At 39.8% G+C, this 13,811-nt stretch overlaps 1 protein-coding gene across 1 annotated transcript in view; it reads right to left on the bottom strand.

The window, feature by feature from the left end:
- Abca13 (ATP binding cassette subfamily A member 13) overlaps positions 1-13,811 on the bottom strand; it is a 355,049-nt gene that overhangs the window by 222,358 nt on the left and 118,880 nt on the right. The window contains exons 31-34 of the mRNA XM_090332320.1: positions 12,763-13,069; positions 4,248-4,362; positions 2,092-2,421; positions 268-337 (exon numbers count right to left, since the gene is read on the bottom strand). Coding sequence (XP_090188446.1) covers positions 268-337; positions 2,092-2,421; positions 4,248-4,362; positions 12,763-13,069 — 822 coding nt within the window. The remainder of the gene's footprint in view (positions 1-267; positions 338-2,091; positions 2,422-4,247; positions 4,363-12,762; positions 13,070-13,811) is intronic.

Here is a 13,811-nt window from a genome sequence, read left to right as displayed (position 1 = left end):
AGGGGTGGGAGAGGGAAATGGGGACCAAGACAAGAGAAAGGGTATCAATGTTTGTGAAGTAATGCACCTTCTATCTGGTGAACATAATGTAACCCTTCTAATAATTACAATAAAAATATATGAAAATAAAGAAAGAAAAGTTTTGAGAGCCTGGCATAGATGCTCACATTTCTAATCAGTTACTTGGGAAACTGAGAATTGCAACACAACTATACATTTCTAAAAATCTGATTCCTGGAGACCACTTCAAAAACTGCATCCTCTTACCTGTCTCTTGTCCTTCTAGGAATGTAATGAGAAATACTCCTTGCCCAAAAGCTGTTGTTGAGAGGAGGCACTGCACGGTGATAGTTAAAGACAGGAGAAAAACAGCCTGTTAATATTTGATTGAAACCCCAGAAACCCCACAGTACCAAATTCAAAGAAAGGTTGACACTTCTAGATACTAAGGATGCGGAGCCATTGCTACAGGCAATAATTTAAATATCGGAATCTGAAAGGCTTAGCAGAATGTCAGCCTACTCTGAAAAACATGCTAACAAGCTACTTTTTAATGTTAAAAGGAATTATTTCTCTTTAATGAAATGTTTCAAGTGTCATAAATCCAATGCACTGTGTACAGAAATGTTTACAGGAACTAGTGGAAAATGAAATGGAGCAATTTACTATTTTTTATTATTAAGTGAATGCCCGGAAGCACACTGCAAGCACACTGATGGAATAGCTACACAATTCTACACTAGAAAGAGACTATATTGGTAGAAAATGTTATTTTATCTTCAGTGAAGAGGTCCAGTGTCAGAAATGAAAGCGCATTGAAAAAGTACCTGATATTTTAAAATGCAACCTACCAGAGGTTTTTCTTAATTGATGGAGGAAGACATTGAATACGCAAAAAGCTAATTAAATGCTACATGCATAAAACTTCTAAATACAAAGGTTGAAGTAATAGCAAATATGGAGTATTTGAAACTTTGTTCTGGATGTAAGAAATTTAGGGGGGAGGAATACTACATGATTCCTTTGTGTTCATTATTGTATGAGTATATCTAGTCAATACAAATACAAAATTATTAGTTATGAGTTACCTATGGTATAGCCTAAGCTAATGAAATGGAAGAACATTTATCCTCTAGCCAAATACTAATCGAATGCAACCATTCAATTATATATCATGCCTATGTGTATATGTACAGCTGGTGAAACCTGTGAATAAAGAACATTGAATAGTTTCTTGAAGTTGGAGAATAAAATCTGACTGTCATAGACATAGCTTGCCTTACGGCTCTAAATGAACATAAAAGATGAAGCCATTCCATTGAGTAGGAAATATACTGAACTGTCAAAAATATAGTGCTAAAGCAAAGAACATGTAAATGCTCTGAGATTCCAAGTTTCCCTAATTTTCCCTTAAGGATAAGCCAGTCATAATTCTGAAACCTGGCAAGGTCATTTGATGAGCAGAGTGCAAATATGTACAGATCATCATGTGACAGATGCTGGTCATTTAGTGATTTGCTCATTCCTTCCACATTGTTTGAGTTTTTCCCACATGTCAGGCACTGTGCATCACAAACCACAGTAATGAATAAATGTATGTCTTTTATCTCTGTTCATATTACAGACATGGAAACATTCTCATTCTTTTTCAGATGGTACATTTGAAATGGATAATCAATTCTGACATTGCTAATGGAGAGATCTTTCTATCTAATGTGATATGATTTGTGATGCTCCAAGAAAAATGCTTAGGTTTTACTTCTAAACTATCTTAAGAAATATATTTGCTTCCTTGCATGAAACAAAAAGAAAGTAAAGTTGTATGCTTCTTGGGAGATGTTGTTGGCACCCAATAGTCTTCAAAGAGCCTGCTAATATAAAACATGGTGGTTTTTAATGGCTTGCCACAACATCCATGAAAACTAATGGAACTTCAATGAGTTGTCACTGTCAGTTTCAAATAAGAAGGTAAAATAAAGAGACTAGAGGTTAGAGATCCTATGCAGATCAGAACATCATAAGTTTGCTTGTTTGTATGGGTAAAGGACAGGATTGTTTTATTTTGGAGTTGTATAGAAACAACACACTTACCAGAAGTGTCTGTATGGCAAAACTTAATTGGTTATGCAGGACCAACAGGACAATGTAGGGTAGGAAACTGATCATATACATCAGGCTGGTACACAGGGCTGCGGTATTAGCTTGACTGAAAAATGCACTCAAGAAGTAACTTAGCAAGATGACTGACACTCCAAAATCCAGGAAGAAAAGGGTGATGATAAAGGCATCACTGTGCATGAAGATACCACTGGTTTTCAGAATGATGGCCAGAGAAATGCTGCTCAGGGCCAGCACAGCCATGTTCTCCAGGAACCAAGCCAGGAAGTGGATGGTCGGATGCACTCCCATCATCCGCATGTACTGTCAAAAGAGGGAAAGACCCAGTTGTCACAGAACTGGACTCTTTATTTTTTGTGCCAATAGGGAGACTATCCCTTAGTTTTTCACTTGAAGCTAGCACTCTACTAGAGCCACAGTTCTACTTCCAGCTTTGTGGGTGGTTCATTGGAGATATGAGTGGACTTTCCTGCCTAGGCTGGCTTCCAATGGGGATACTCATACCTTAGCCTCTTGAGTAGCTAGGATTACAGGCGTGGGCCATCAGCATTCATCAAAAATGGACTCTTGAGAAAGAACAAGATAAGAGATGACCCCATCTGGTTTACAAGACCAGCCCTTGTGAAGGACCTTCCTTCCAAAGCCCAGCATGTCATCTTCGTGAGCACCTTGCAAAATAGGCTGTTTAGAGAAGGAAATGAGAATAGAAGGGGCAAAGACAATCTCACCAATAAAAGCCCATAGCTGGAAGGGGTAGAAGTAGGTAGGTGTTTGAGGCTTTAGAGTCAACTACTGCCTCATTGTGTTTTCCTGTTTTTCCCAGATTTATTGTTTCAATTTTGTTTGTTTTTAATTTTATTTGTGTTGGTTTCATTTAATGAAAATTTAAAAAAAGACATGAACGAAGGACACGTCTAGTACATATGCTTTTCTATCTGGAAGGTCAGCACATAGTATTTAGGATGCAAATAATGTTGATTGAAGCAATGTATATAAAATTTGTTTGTTTATAAAACCTACTGCCTGCTAGTCAGGCCCTAGAGGCTCAGCATCAAGCCCTGAATTTAAGCCTCAAGATTGCCAAAGAAAAGAAGGGATGGAGGGAGGGAAAGAACCATCTACTATTCTACCACATCAGGCTGTCTTTGGGTATGGATCTGACTGTGTATGAAGGGAGGGCAAGGGCTGGGATCATGTGGGTGAACTGTGATAGTCCATCAAGGGGAAGACTCAAGTCACCAGGCTCCTGTGCTCACCATGAATAGATAAGCTGTAAACAAACAGTATGCCAGACAGTAATTCAAGTTGTCTATATCTCATTTAGAAATAAAGCACATTCTATTTTACCCCCCTATCTCTCCATGTCCATAAACATTCAGTAAGTGCAGCAAGAACTTGTCCCTCCACTTCCCTTCTCTTCAAAAGATCGATGGGGGGTCACTTCTTTACCAAATATTTTAAACGTTTTTATTTCTTAAAAGCAGGTGTCTGACTGTTTATGTTTTCACAATATAAAGACAAAAATTTGCAAAGAGTTCCAAATATAAGTTAAAGCTGGAGAAACTGCTGTTATTTTTTTTCAGGGTTCAAAAAATATACCAAATGAGAATCAGCTGGATGCCAGTGGCTCACGCGTGTAATTCTAGCTCTCTCAGGAGGCTGAGATCTGAGAATCTCCATTTAAAGCAATCCTGAGCAGACAAACTCAAGAGACTCTTATCTCCAATTAACCATCAGAAAGCTGAAAGTAGAAGTGGGGCTCAAGTGGCAGAGTGCTATTCTTGAGCAGAAGAGACCTGGAGGCTTTGAGTTCAAACCCCAGTACTAGCATATAAATAAAAACAACTGCTTGAGTAAAATATTAGTTCTTTCCATTTTATTTACTTATTGTTTGGTTTTAAAAATATCTGGAAAATTTGGCAATGCTTCCAACACCAATAGAAAATAACTGTTCCTAGGAAAAAGGCAGATTGTTTCTGAGGTAGAAATTCAGCTAGCCTACACACAGTTGTCCAAATAGAGAAAGGTAGGCAAAAGAGAGAGTCCTGAGTGTGTTATTGGCTAGGACTTACTGCTGAAGTTGGCCGGACCCTCTTTCCGTCTCACCAGTTAAAGTTAAGGTGACTTACCTCTTCTATCTGGATCTCCCGTTCATATACCAGTTTCCGGACCATACTGGCCACAGACACTATCCAAGTCAGCATCATTATCAGTGGGAAAAAGAAGCCAACATTGTTCAGGAATCTGTCAGGACAAAATTCCATCAGTGTCCAAAGAAAAATGGCTCCAATCTTAGTCATGTACATGGTAAGTCCTAAGTCTATATGAATGCCTGAACATTTTGTCTCTCAATTGTCTAAATTTTCAGAAGCAATGTCTTAATAGGCCTATGACCTAGCACTATCCTCAGTGCCCTGGTTTTCAAGAAGTACAAATACACAAAAACGATCATGCAGGAGATTGGTTCAAGGTCCTTCAGATAACCATAGCCTGACTCAAATACCTTGATACTGGCTATTCTGAGAGTTGATCCAAGGGGAAAAAAACAAAAACAAAAACAAAAAAAAACAGGCCATTCTTCCATGACTCGTTTCTCCCACTTAACTGAACCGTGATCTATCTTCACTCACTGATACTAATTAATCACAGATAATGATCTAGAAGTATGGAAAAGCTGGCAAATTAAAGTTTCTCTTTCTATTTCCCCAGCACTCACTTTTCAATCTATCATCTTTGGGACGGATGGATAGGGTATGGTCCCTAATTGACAGTCACATCACTAAAATCCAACATAAATTTTCATTTTTCTTCCCTAAATTCTTTTTTTTTGCCAGTCCTGGGCTTGAGTTCAGGGCCTGAGCACTGTCCTTGGACTTTCTCAAGGCTAGAGCTCTACCACTTGAGCCTCAGCACCACTTCCGGCTTTTTTTTTTATGTATGTGGTACCGAGGAATCGAACCTGGGTCTTCATGCATGCTAGGCAAGCACTTTAACCACTAGGCCAAACTCCCGGCCCTCTTTCCTAAATTCTTATCTATGTTTGATAACACTGACATCTACTCTTCTCTTAACTTCTACAGCAACTGTCCTTAGCTTTCCATGCACTGGCAGGCCATTAGTCGACTTTACAAATTGCATCTTGTTTAGCTGTGCTTCAGTGTGAGCATAATCACCGCAGCCCTGGGTAAGTGCTGGGCCATCCTAACACATAAACAAAGTCTAAAATCATAAAGTAATTATCTTATGCATCAATGAGACCAATGTGATAAGCAAGTTAGCTAATTGGACCTGTGATATGCATGCAAACATTACAAGATCCTGCTATTCAGGACACCCCACATTCTAGAAAGATAGGAGAGGATAAAATAAGCCAATCAACAGACATGCTATGTAATACTGGGTAGAGATGAGAGGTGGTTCGGTGTGGTGGCTAGGGAAGTGTTTAAACAGGGAAAGCACAGAATAAGTCATGCACATATTTACGAGGAGACAACGCTAAGCAATGCTTACAGACTTTTTATCTGCTCCTGGAAACTAGTCCAAAATCAGCAAAAGGAGAGGGGAATGTACATCCAAATTTTGTTCAATGGTTGAAAGAAGCACTCAAGTATTTGAAAAGTCTGCTTTAAAAATCACATTTGTACAGCAAAACACACTCTCGCTAGATCTTCAGATGACCTTCAAAAATACAGTTCTTTAGACAGTGGCTCACTCTTAGGGGAAAATACATGGAGCACTACAATGTAAGTGGGTATCAAGTTACATGTTGGGCTATATACTGTGAGAGATGACCCAACCTGAGAATCTATTTCTAAGAAAGCAAAGAAGAGTGGGCTTTGTGAGGAATCCAAATGTTTGCAAGGAGTTCCCAGATTTGTGATAATAAAGAGACATTAAGGTGTGTGCCATTAATGTTGCCTGCTCTTTGACTAACAGAACCTTGTAAACATTTGATGACCAGTTTATTCTACATGATTAACAATCACAGCAATGAAAGTCTCTACACACAAAATACAAAGAGATGGAAACTGCATCATTTATTAACAAATTAATAGTACATACCAAAATTTTGAATGGTGATATGGAACAAGTAAAAATATTTTGTGCACGATTTCAAAATATTTAATTGGACAAGTTCTTCAGTTGACAGTGAATAGCAAAGTTGTTAGAGGTGAGTGAAAAGATGGCAAGAAAATGGAGAGCTACAAGATATGAGCTCAAAGAACAGAAATAAATAGATGAAAACAATGTAACTCTCAGACAATGGATGAAGAAACATAGGGGACAATACTGGATAAATCCACTAATAACGCAGACAGTAGGCAACAGAAATGCAACTTAATAACTGGAAAAGATTCAAATTGGAGACTCAGCACTTCTCAGGACCCAAGGGGACACTCGGGTGTGGATTGTTCAGTCGTTAAAATCATGAGTTAAACCAACTTTTTTCCTCTTCATATCATGGTGCCCACCTAAAGACATAAGAGACTACTGCTACACTATTTTTCCCTATTGTCTCCACACTTAATAATCATTTCCATATAAAACCAGCAATTAAAAACATACTAGAGTTGGGGATGTCTAAGTGACTCCAGAAATAGTTGGACCTACTAGGTGAAAACATGAGCAAACAAGTACACTCTAGAATCTTATTTTGGTCCTTGCCTCTATTTCCAGCTCCCCCCACAAAAATCTAGGAATGAACCACAATTGAAAATTAAATCCCCTTCTGTATTTAAGCCTCCTTAAAAGGATACCCTGATCTCATAAACATTTCGTTGTCACCATTTCCTTTCTGCAGGTGGTACTTATGTAATTTACATTTTAATAACCCCTTGTTAATCAAGTTTTATCTGCTGCTTGCCTCAATTAGCACTATCCAGTGGGTTCCAAGACAGAAAACTGATGAGCTAGTTGAATCAGATTTGCACTACAGAAAGAACCAGAGTAACCTGCTGCTGTATTTGTCACTCAGAACCCAATTGGAGTGATGACAACTTTCCAGCTCTTAGTTCCCCCCACAACCCTGAACTCTGTCCATTCCCTTCCTCCCTTGGAGGCCCATGAACACTACTACACAAGATCAGCTCCGTCCAGCCCAAGGGAGCCCAGAACATGGTAGATGCAGTTATCAAGGGAAAGGCAGGTTTCTTCTGTTTTCTCATTGTCTTTCTTTCTCCTTCTCATCTCCTTCAGGAAAAGGCAGAGCAGTCCCTCAGCTCTATCTCCCACAGCTCCCCTCTACGTGCTTGGCTTGAATGGGTTGTAAGGTGTAACACATGGGCAGAGAGGAGACTGGGGAAAGGGTGGAAGCAGAGACACCAGGGTCCCAGGTTCAGTCTCTGTGCAGTGATGCTCAGAAGCATTCATGTTCCCCAACCCATGAGGGAAGGGGCCAAAGATGTTCTTTCTTTGTCTTACTCCCCCTAACTTGGGTAATCCACTTGGGGAAACCAAGGGGAAGGGAGCATGCTCACCTGTGCCACACCTCTCTGGATACAATATCATCTCAAACCATACACACCTTCTGATTTTCATTGTCAGCGGGTAGAACTTCTAGTAGTTAGAGCTGATCCTGCTCTAGCATAGGTTCTCAGTACAAGTTTTCGTCTACTCAAGGCACTCTATATAATCTCTTCATATGTGGGCTTTTCTAAAGCAGGATCAGTCTCTGGGACCAGAGTTAGGGAGAGAGCTGTTAACAAAGGAAGCCCACTTTCAAGTCTGTAAAATCAATCATTGGCCCAAGGTGTTATATCCAGCAAATAACACAGGTAAAACGCCAGTTATGGGGGTTTGTTTTGGTTTTGATGTTGCTGTTTTTTGTGTTCTGTAATCATTTGAAGTCTGAGAATCTAAGATAAGAGATAAGAGGCACATTAAAGACAGCTATAATTTCTGGGTCACTTAAATTATTCTTATTGCCAAGCATCAATGGTCACACTTATAATCCTAGCTATGTGGGAAGCTTAGATCTGGAAAATCATGGGTTAAAGCCAACCTAGATTTTAAAAAATGAAAAAAAGTGAAAGTCTGTCCTCAAAACAAAGAGCAGAAAACTGAGTTGGAGATGTGGCTCAAGTAGTAGATGCCAGCAAAGCAAGCAAGCTGAGCAACCTTGAGCATAAACTCTAGTATCAGAAGAAGAAAAAAATCTTTCCGGGCACCAGTAGCTCAAGTCTACAATCCTAATTACTCAGAAATCTGAGACATAAGACCACAATTCCAAGCCATCAGGGGCAGGTCTCTAATTAGACACCAAAAATCCAAAACTGGAGCTGTGGTTCAAGTGGAAGAGCATTAGCCTTAAGCAAAAGACCTCGGGGACACTGCGCAAGCCCTTAAGTTCAAGCTCCAGGACCAGAAAAAAAAAATCTACTCTCATCCCTGATGTATTTTAAGAGAAAGTCTCAGACTTGTTTTTGATCATTATTTTTCTAACTATATCTCTTCTGTGGAAAGCTAGTTCTAAATATCTTCAACCTAGCTTAGAGACCTGAACTGACATGTACTCAGTGAGATCTAGCCAATCTCCAAAAGTATTTGTCTGCTTAGCATTTAGGAAAGAAAGCAATTTAAACATATTTAAAGTAAGCTTCTACTGTTCTTCTCCCAATCCTTCTCTGGTCATAATTTAAAGATAATTCCAGCAATCCTGTTAAGTGAGGATTCATCTTTGGTCCCTCTCAATTGCCCTTTCAAGTCTTTTGCAAATCTATTGGTTCTACCTCCAGAGTGTAGCCAGAACTGGAAATGCTGCATGAGGTTATCTTCACTTGGAACAAACCACTTTCATTCTCAGTTACACTCAGTACACCATAGTGTCTTCTACATACAATATTCTCAGAGAGCCCTTTGCAATGGAATTTAGATGACATCTCAGCTGCTTAAGGCCCTCCCATTGTTCTGTATCACTTAGATGATGTGTAGACAGCAAGCTCAGCTCTTTGACTTCATTATCTGTCCTCTTGCCCTTGTGTACTCTGCTCTGGTGAATGAACACAAGCACATCATGCTACCATACTACTAAAGAGTCTTTGCCTCTGGCCTGGAATACACACTCCATTTGTACTCCCTCTAAGCTTGCTTTATTTCACCTATCTCATAAAATTCATTCTAATCACATTAATAAATCCAGCTCCCCTCCTCATATGCCTGACCCTTAGCCAATTCCCCAGAAACGACATACTGCTTAGTTACTGCATTTAACTGGTGTGTGTGTGCCAGCCAGCCTGGACGCTATTCACTCTACCTGTTGAGCTATAGCTCCACTTCTGACTTTTTTGTTTTGTTTTGTCTTAGTTGGAGATAAAAATCTCCCAAGACGGGTGGGGGTGTGGGGGGGGAGGGAAACGGGTACCAAGACATGTGAAAGGGTATCAATGTATGTGAATTAATGCACCTTCTATCTGGCAAATATCATGTAACCCTTTTACTAATTACAATAAAAAAATTAAATTAAAAAAAATCTCACAGACTATCCTGCCCAGGATGCCTTCAAACTAAGGTCCTCTGAGCTCAGCTTCCTGAGTAGCTAGAATTATAGATATAAGCCACTGGTACCCAGATTGCATCCTTACTTCATTTCTATACTTCCCCGAACTACAAGTGATAGGAATCTGCTTTGCCCTCATAACTCCATGTTGCTCCCCTTGCAGCCCATTATTTTTATATACCCAAAAATGCTATATGAAGGACTTGCCGCTTCCAACTTTGCCCATTCTTTCCATGTATCCAAAGATGGAATATAAAGGATTTACCCCCATCTTGTTTTCCCAGGTGCATACAAACATGAGGCAAGCCACCAAAGATATGTGCATACTTCTTGACTCAGGGAAGGCAATCTACCTAAGGCTGGCTTGTATATTCCATTGTGGGCCCAACCAAAAAGCCTCCCCACTCCCTACAACTAATGGCCTTTTCATCAACCTCTACCTCCTTGCTCAGACCTCATAAAATCCCAACTCCTGTCCCATCTCTTGGCACAGTCTCCAAGCCCTTCAATAAACAGTTCTTGCCTGTGGAAGATTCAATCTGGCCTGTTTCCTTCCTTTCTCCTCCACGTTCCTAACAAGAAATGATTCTAGACCAGAGAGTTTCAGTTACCTCATTCACTAGTTCACCCAAAACTAGAAGCAGACAAAGAGCACATAAATGTCACTGCATACATTAATAAATTCATGAATACGTAACTTGTTCTGTAAGCAGTCGGAAGCCACTAATAAAAACTGAGCACATTTGGCCTATAGTAGAAACTGTTCATTAGAAAGTTTTACTCAGGTGCCTGAGCTCCTGAATGATCCAAGATTGGCTCAGCCCTTACCAGCATACTGATCCACTAGCAATGCTGACATGGTGAATGAAGCAAGATGTAAAGGGAATACAGTAAGGAGAGGGCTCCAGGATTTAAACATTTCAGAAAAGTGAAATACTTCTCCATTTTTGCCCACAGGTAAAAGGAAATATTTCTGAGGAGTTATGTTCTGGTTCGGTGGTGGGCAGGCTGAAAAGAAGTAATTTCATGGCATCTGCATCACACTCCTAGGCATTCCACTAATTCCAGCTTTTGACTTCAATATGTCTCATGCACAAGAATTAATTTTTACGATGTGGAAAGTTACACAGTCGTGTGTCTTGCTATGAGCCTCCCTTCTGATACCTCAAGAGCTCTGATAGCCAAGATTCGTGACCAGCAGGGAAAACTGTTCTGACTACTTTAACCTTTCAGTCAACACTTGTGTTTGAGAGTTCATCTTTCTCCCCTCCAGGACATGTCTTATGATCTTATGAAATTGAGTCGATGGATCAACCCTGGCCCCCTCCTGGGAACCAGACTAGAGAGGATTTGAGTTTCCTGTTCCACACAGCTGCATTCCCATCTGCCATGGAAGACATTCACACCATATTCTGGAGATGAAAGAAGACTGTCATGTGGTTTTGGGATTGGTGAGGGGGGATGTTTTTGCTTTGGTTACTTTAGATACATCTTTAAAAATAGCATCAGAACACCTTGACTTCCCCACACCTACACAGTGGTGATTGCTCAAGCTTCACAAGTATCTAAGTTGGAAAGGAAGTAGTTCTTCCTTTTTTTTTTTTTTTTTTGCCTGACACCCAACCAACAGGAACCATTTTCTTTGTTTCTGTTCCCTGTGCTGTCACCTTCACCACAAAGAAAAAAAAAGAGGAGGGCTTTGGAATACTCATATTGATACAGTATCTTCCCTTGTTATCTGATATATTGTTTATTTGATATAGAATAGGGAAGGGGGAAAACAATGTGAGGGGGGTCTGGGGGGAGGGAAATGGGGGCAAAAACATGAGAAAGGGTAGCAATGTTTGTGAAGTTATGCACCTTCTATCTGGCGAATATAATGTAACCCTTCTATTAATTACAATAACAAATTTATTTTTAAAAAGTGCCAGAAGGGGAGCTGTGGCTCAAGTGGTATAGCACTAGTCTTGAGCAAAAAGAAGCTCAAGGACAGTACCCAGGCCCTGAGTTCAAGCAAAAAAGGAAAAAAGTGGTTTGCCCTGTTCTCATAACTAATGTCACACTCAAGTTGTCCCTTTAATAATATCACATCTCTGCAGCTACCTTTCCACCATGCTTTCAGTAGAGTGTGAGAAGATGATAGCATCACAGACAGGTTACAGTAAATGGCTCATATCTATGTTACCCAAGGCTGGGTACAGGAACAGGATGCTTATGGGAACAAGCATCCATCACCGGGAAAGGAAGGACTTAAGGTTGATCCCTGTAGCCTGACGTAGCATTATTCACTTCATTTAACACAGCTGAAAGTCTTTTATGGTTTCTATGCACTCAGGTACCCCTAGAGTTCACAAAACCCCAGAAGATCAGAATCTGCTCTACTTTGGGAAGCACCATGCCTAGCTTGAATTATAGTCATCCAACTTCTCCAAGGGATCTCATCTCCAGTAGAATTTTCTTTTCCCATCCCCCCACACAGCTCAAGCCTAAGTACACTATTTTAAGTGTCCAATGTTCTCAGATTACTTTCTGAATACTTACACCTAAAACCCAGGCCCTTGCGGGATACTATAAAGGCCCAATATCAAATGTCAATCTCCACTTATATCCCATTAAGTAGCCCCTCAGTTTCTGAAGGAGATTGGTTCTTGGATCCCCAGTGGACACCAGAATCTACAGATACTCATGTCTCTGACATCAAATAATAGGATATTTGGCTGTAAACGATAACTATTCTTTAGTACACTTAAGTCATCTCTATATTACTTGTTTACTTAATGCAATGCCTGGATATCACTTAAGTCACATGGATTTTGTACAATACACGCCATGTGGCTAATTCAAGTTTTGCTTTGGAGAACTTCCTGGCATTTTTCTCTTCTCAGAGTTTTCAACCACAATTGGTTGAATTTGTGGATATAGAAACCCATGGATGAAGAGGGCTATCTGCATCTCAACCATTATGTTTCTACCTGAAGAGTTCACATATATAAAAGATGAACCTTAAGACATTAAAAAGAAGGGATTTTTTTATAATGTTCTTCAAAAAGACTATAGAAAAGCTCCTTGACTTTATGATCCTATTCTGTTTCTCAAATGCAAATTTTCTCTCCCTGTGAGTGGACACTTGGGTGGCTGTGTTTACTCACAGGTCACTGATGTGGCAAGGATAAGGAACGGCCTGCGTCTGTGTAGTTGGTTCCAGGGTTTCCTGCCCAGTCTGCACCATAATGATAGCCCTTTCGATCATATCTTGCAGTGGGACAAAGATGTAGTTATATTTAAAACCATCTGCTGGTAGAGTCTGAGGATGAAACTTCCAAGAAGGATTTTTAATCAAATCGGTTCTCATGCTGTATAAAACGCTGGTCCGAATTGTGTATGTGACATGGTGTGGCCATTTGAGAGATGCTGATTTGATGTGCCTGTGGGCTAAGGAACTGTTGAAGATAACACCTAGTGGGTAAAAGGAAAAACAGAGCATCAGGAAGCATACTTGGCCAACACTGGTCAGACAGGTAGGGTCCCAGGATATTCCATAGCCTCCTGCTTTTCTCTGAGAGATCAGACACACTAGGCAATTGATGGTAAGCTTAAACCAAAACCTTCCAGTTCCCATCCTATTGCTCCTTTTTTAAATTTTAATGGAATTATATTGGGCTATCATCCCTACAAAGATTATTTTGCAGGACCTCAAAAATTATGTGAAGTTGCTCAAATATCATACTTTTTTTCCCCTTACAGTTTCAGATGCTGCTGGTGACCCAGAATCCATCTCTTTCAGATTACTTATCATTCATATCTTAGGCAGATTCTGCTTTCCAACAAAAGGAGTCTTTGAATTATATACATAAACTTATTGTGAGATGACTCAATCTGGTTCTCCAAAAATTCATATGCTGAACTTCCAATACCCAAGACCTCAGAATATGGTCATAGTTGGAGACTGTGTCTTAAGAAGATCTGTAGTATTAAAATGAAGTCATTAGGGTGGAAAGGAACCCTAATTCAATATGTTGTTATCAAAACAGAAAATTAGGACACAATGGCATATATATATATATATATATATATATATATGGGGGGAAATTACATAAAGACATCTGTAAGTAATGCCTACAGAAGATTCTTTCCCTAACAGCCTCAAAAGAAACTTGTGAAGGATCTGATCTTGGATGTCTGGCAGTTAAAGCTATAA

The sequence above is a fragment of the Megascapheus bottae genome, chromosome 5 (assembly GCF_031878675.1).
Source record: "Megascapheus bottae isolate mThoBot1 chromosome 5, mThoBot2.hap1, whole genome shotgun sequence".
Classification (NCBI taxonomy): Eukaryota; Metazoa; Chordata; class Mammalia; order Rodentia; family Geomyidae; genus Megascapheus; species Megascapheus bottae.
The sequence above is the reverse complement of the archived record's forward strand: the minus strand, read 5'-3'. Positions and strand labels throughout refer to the sequence as shown.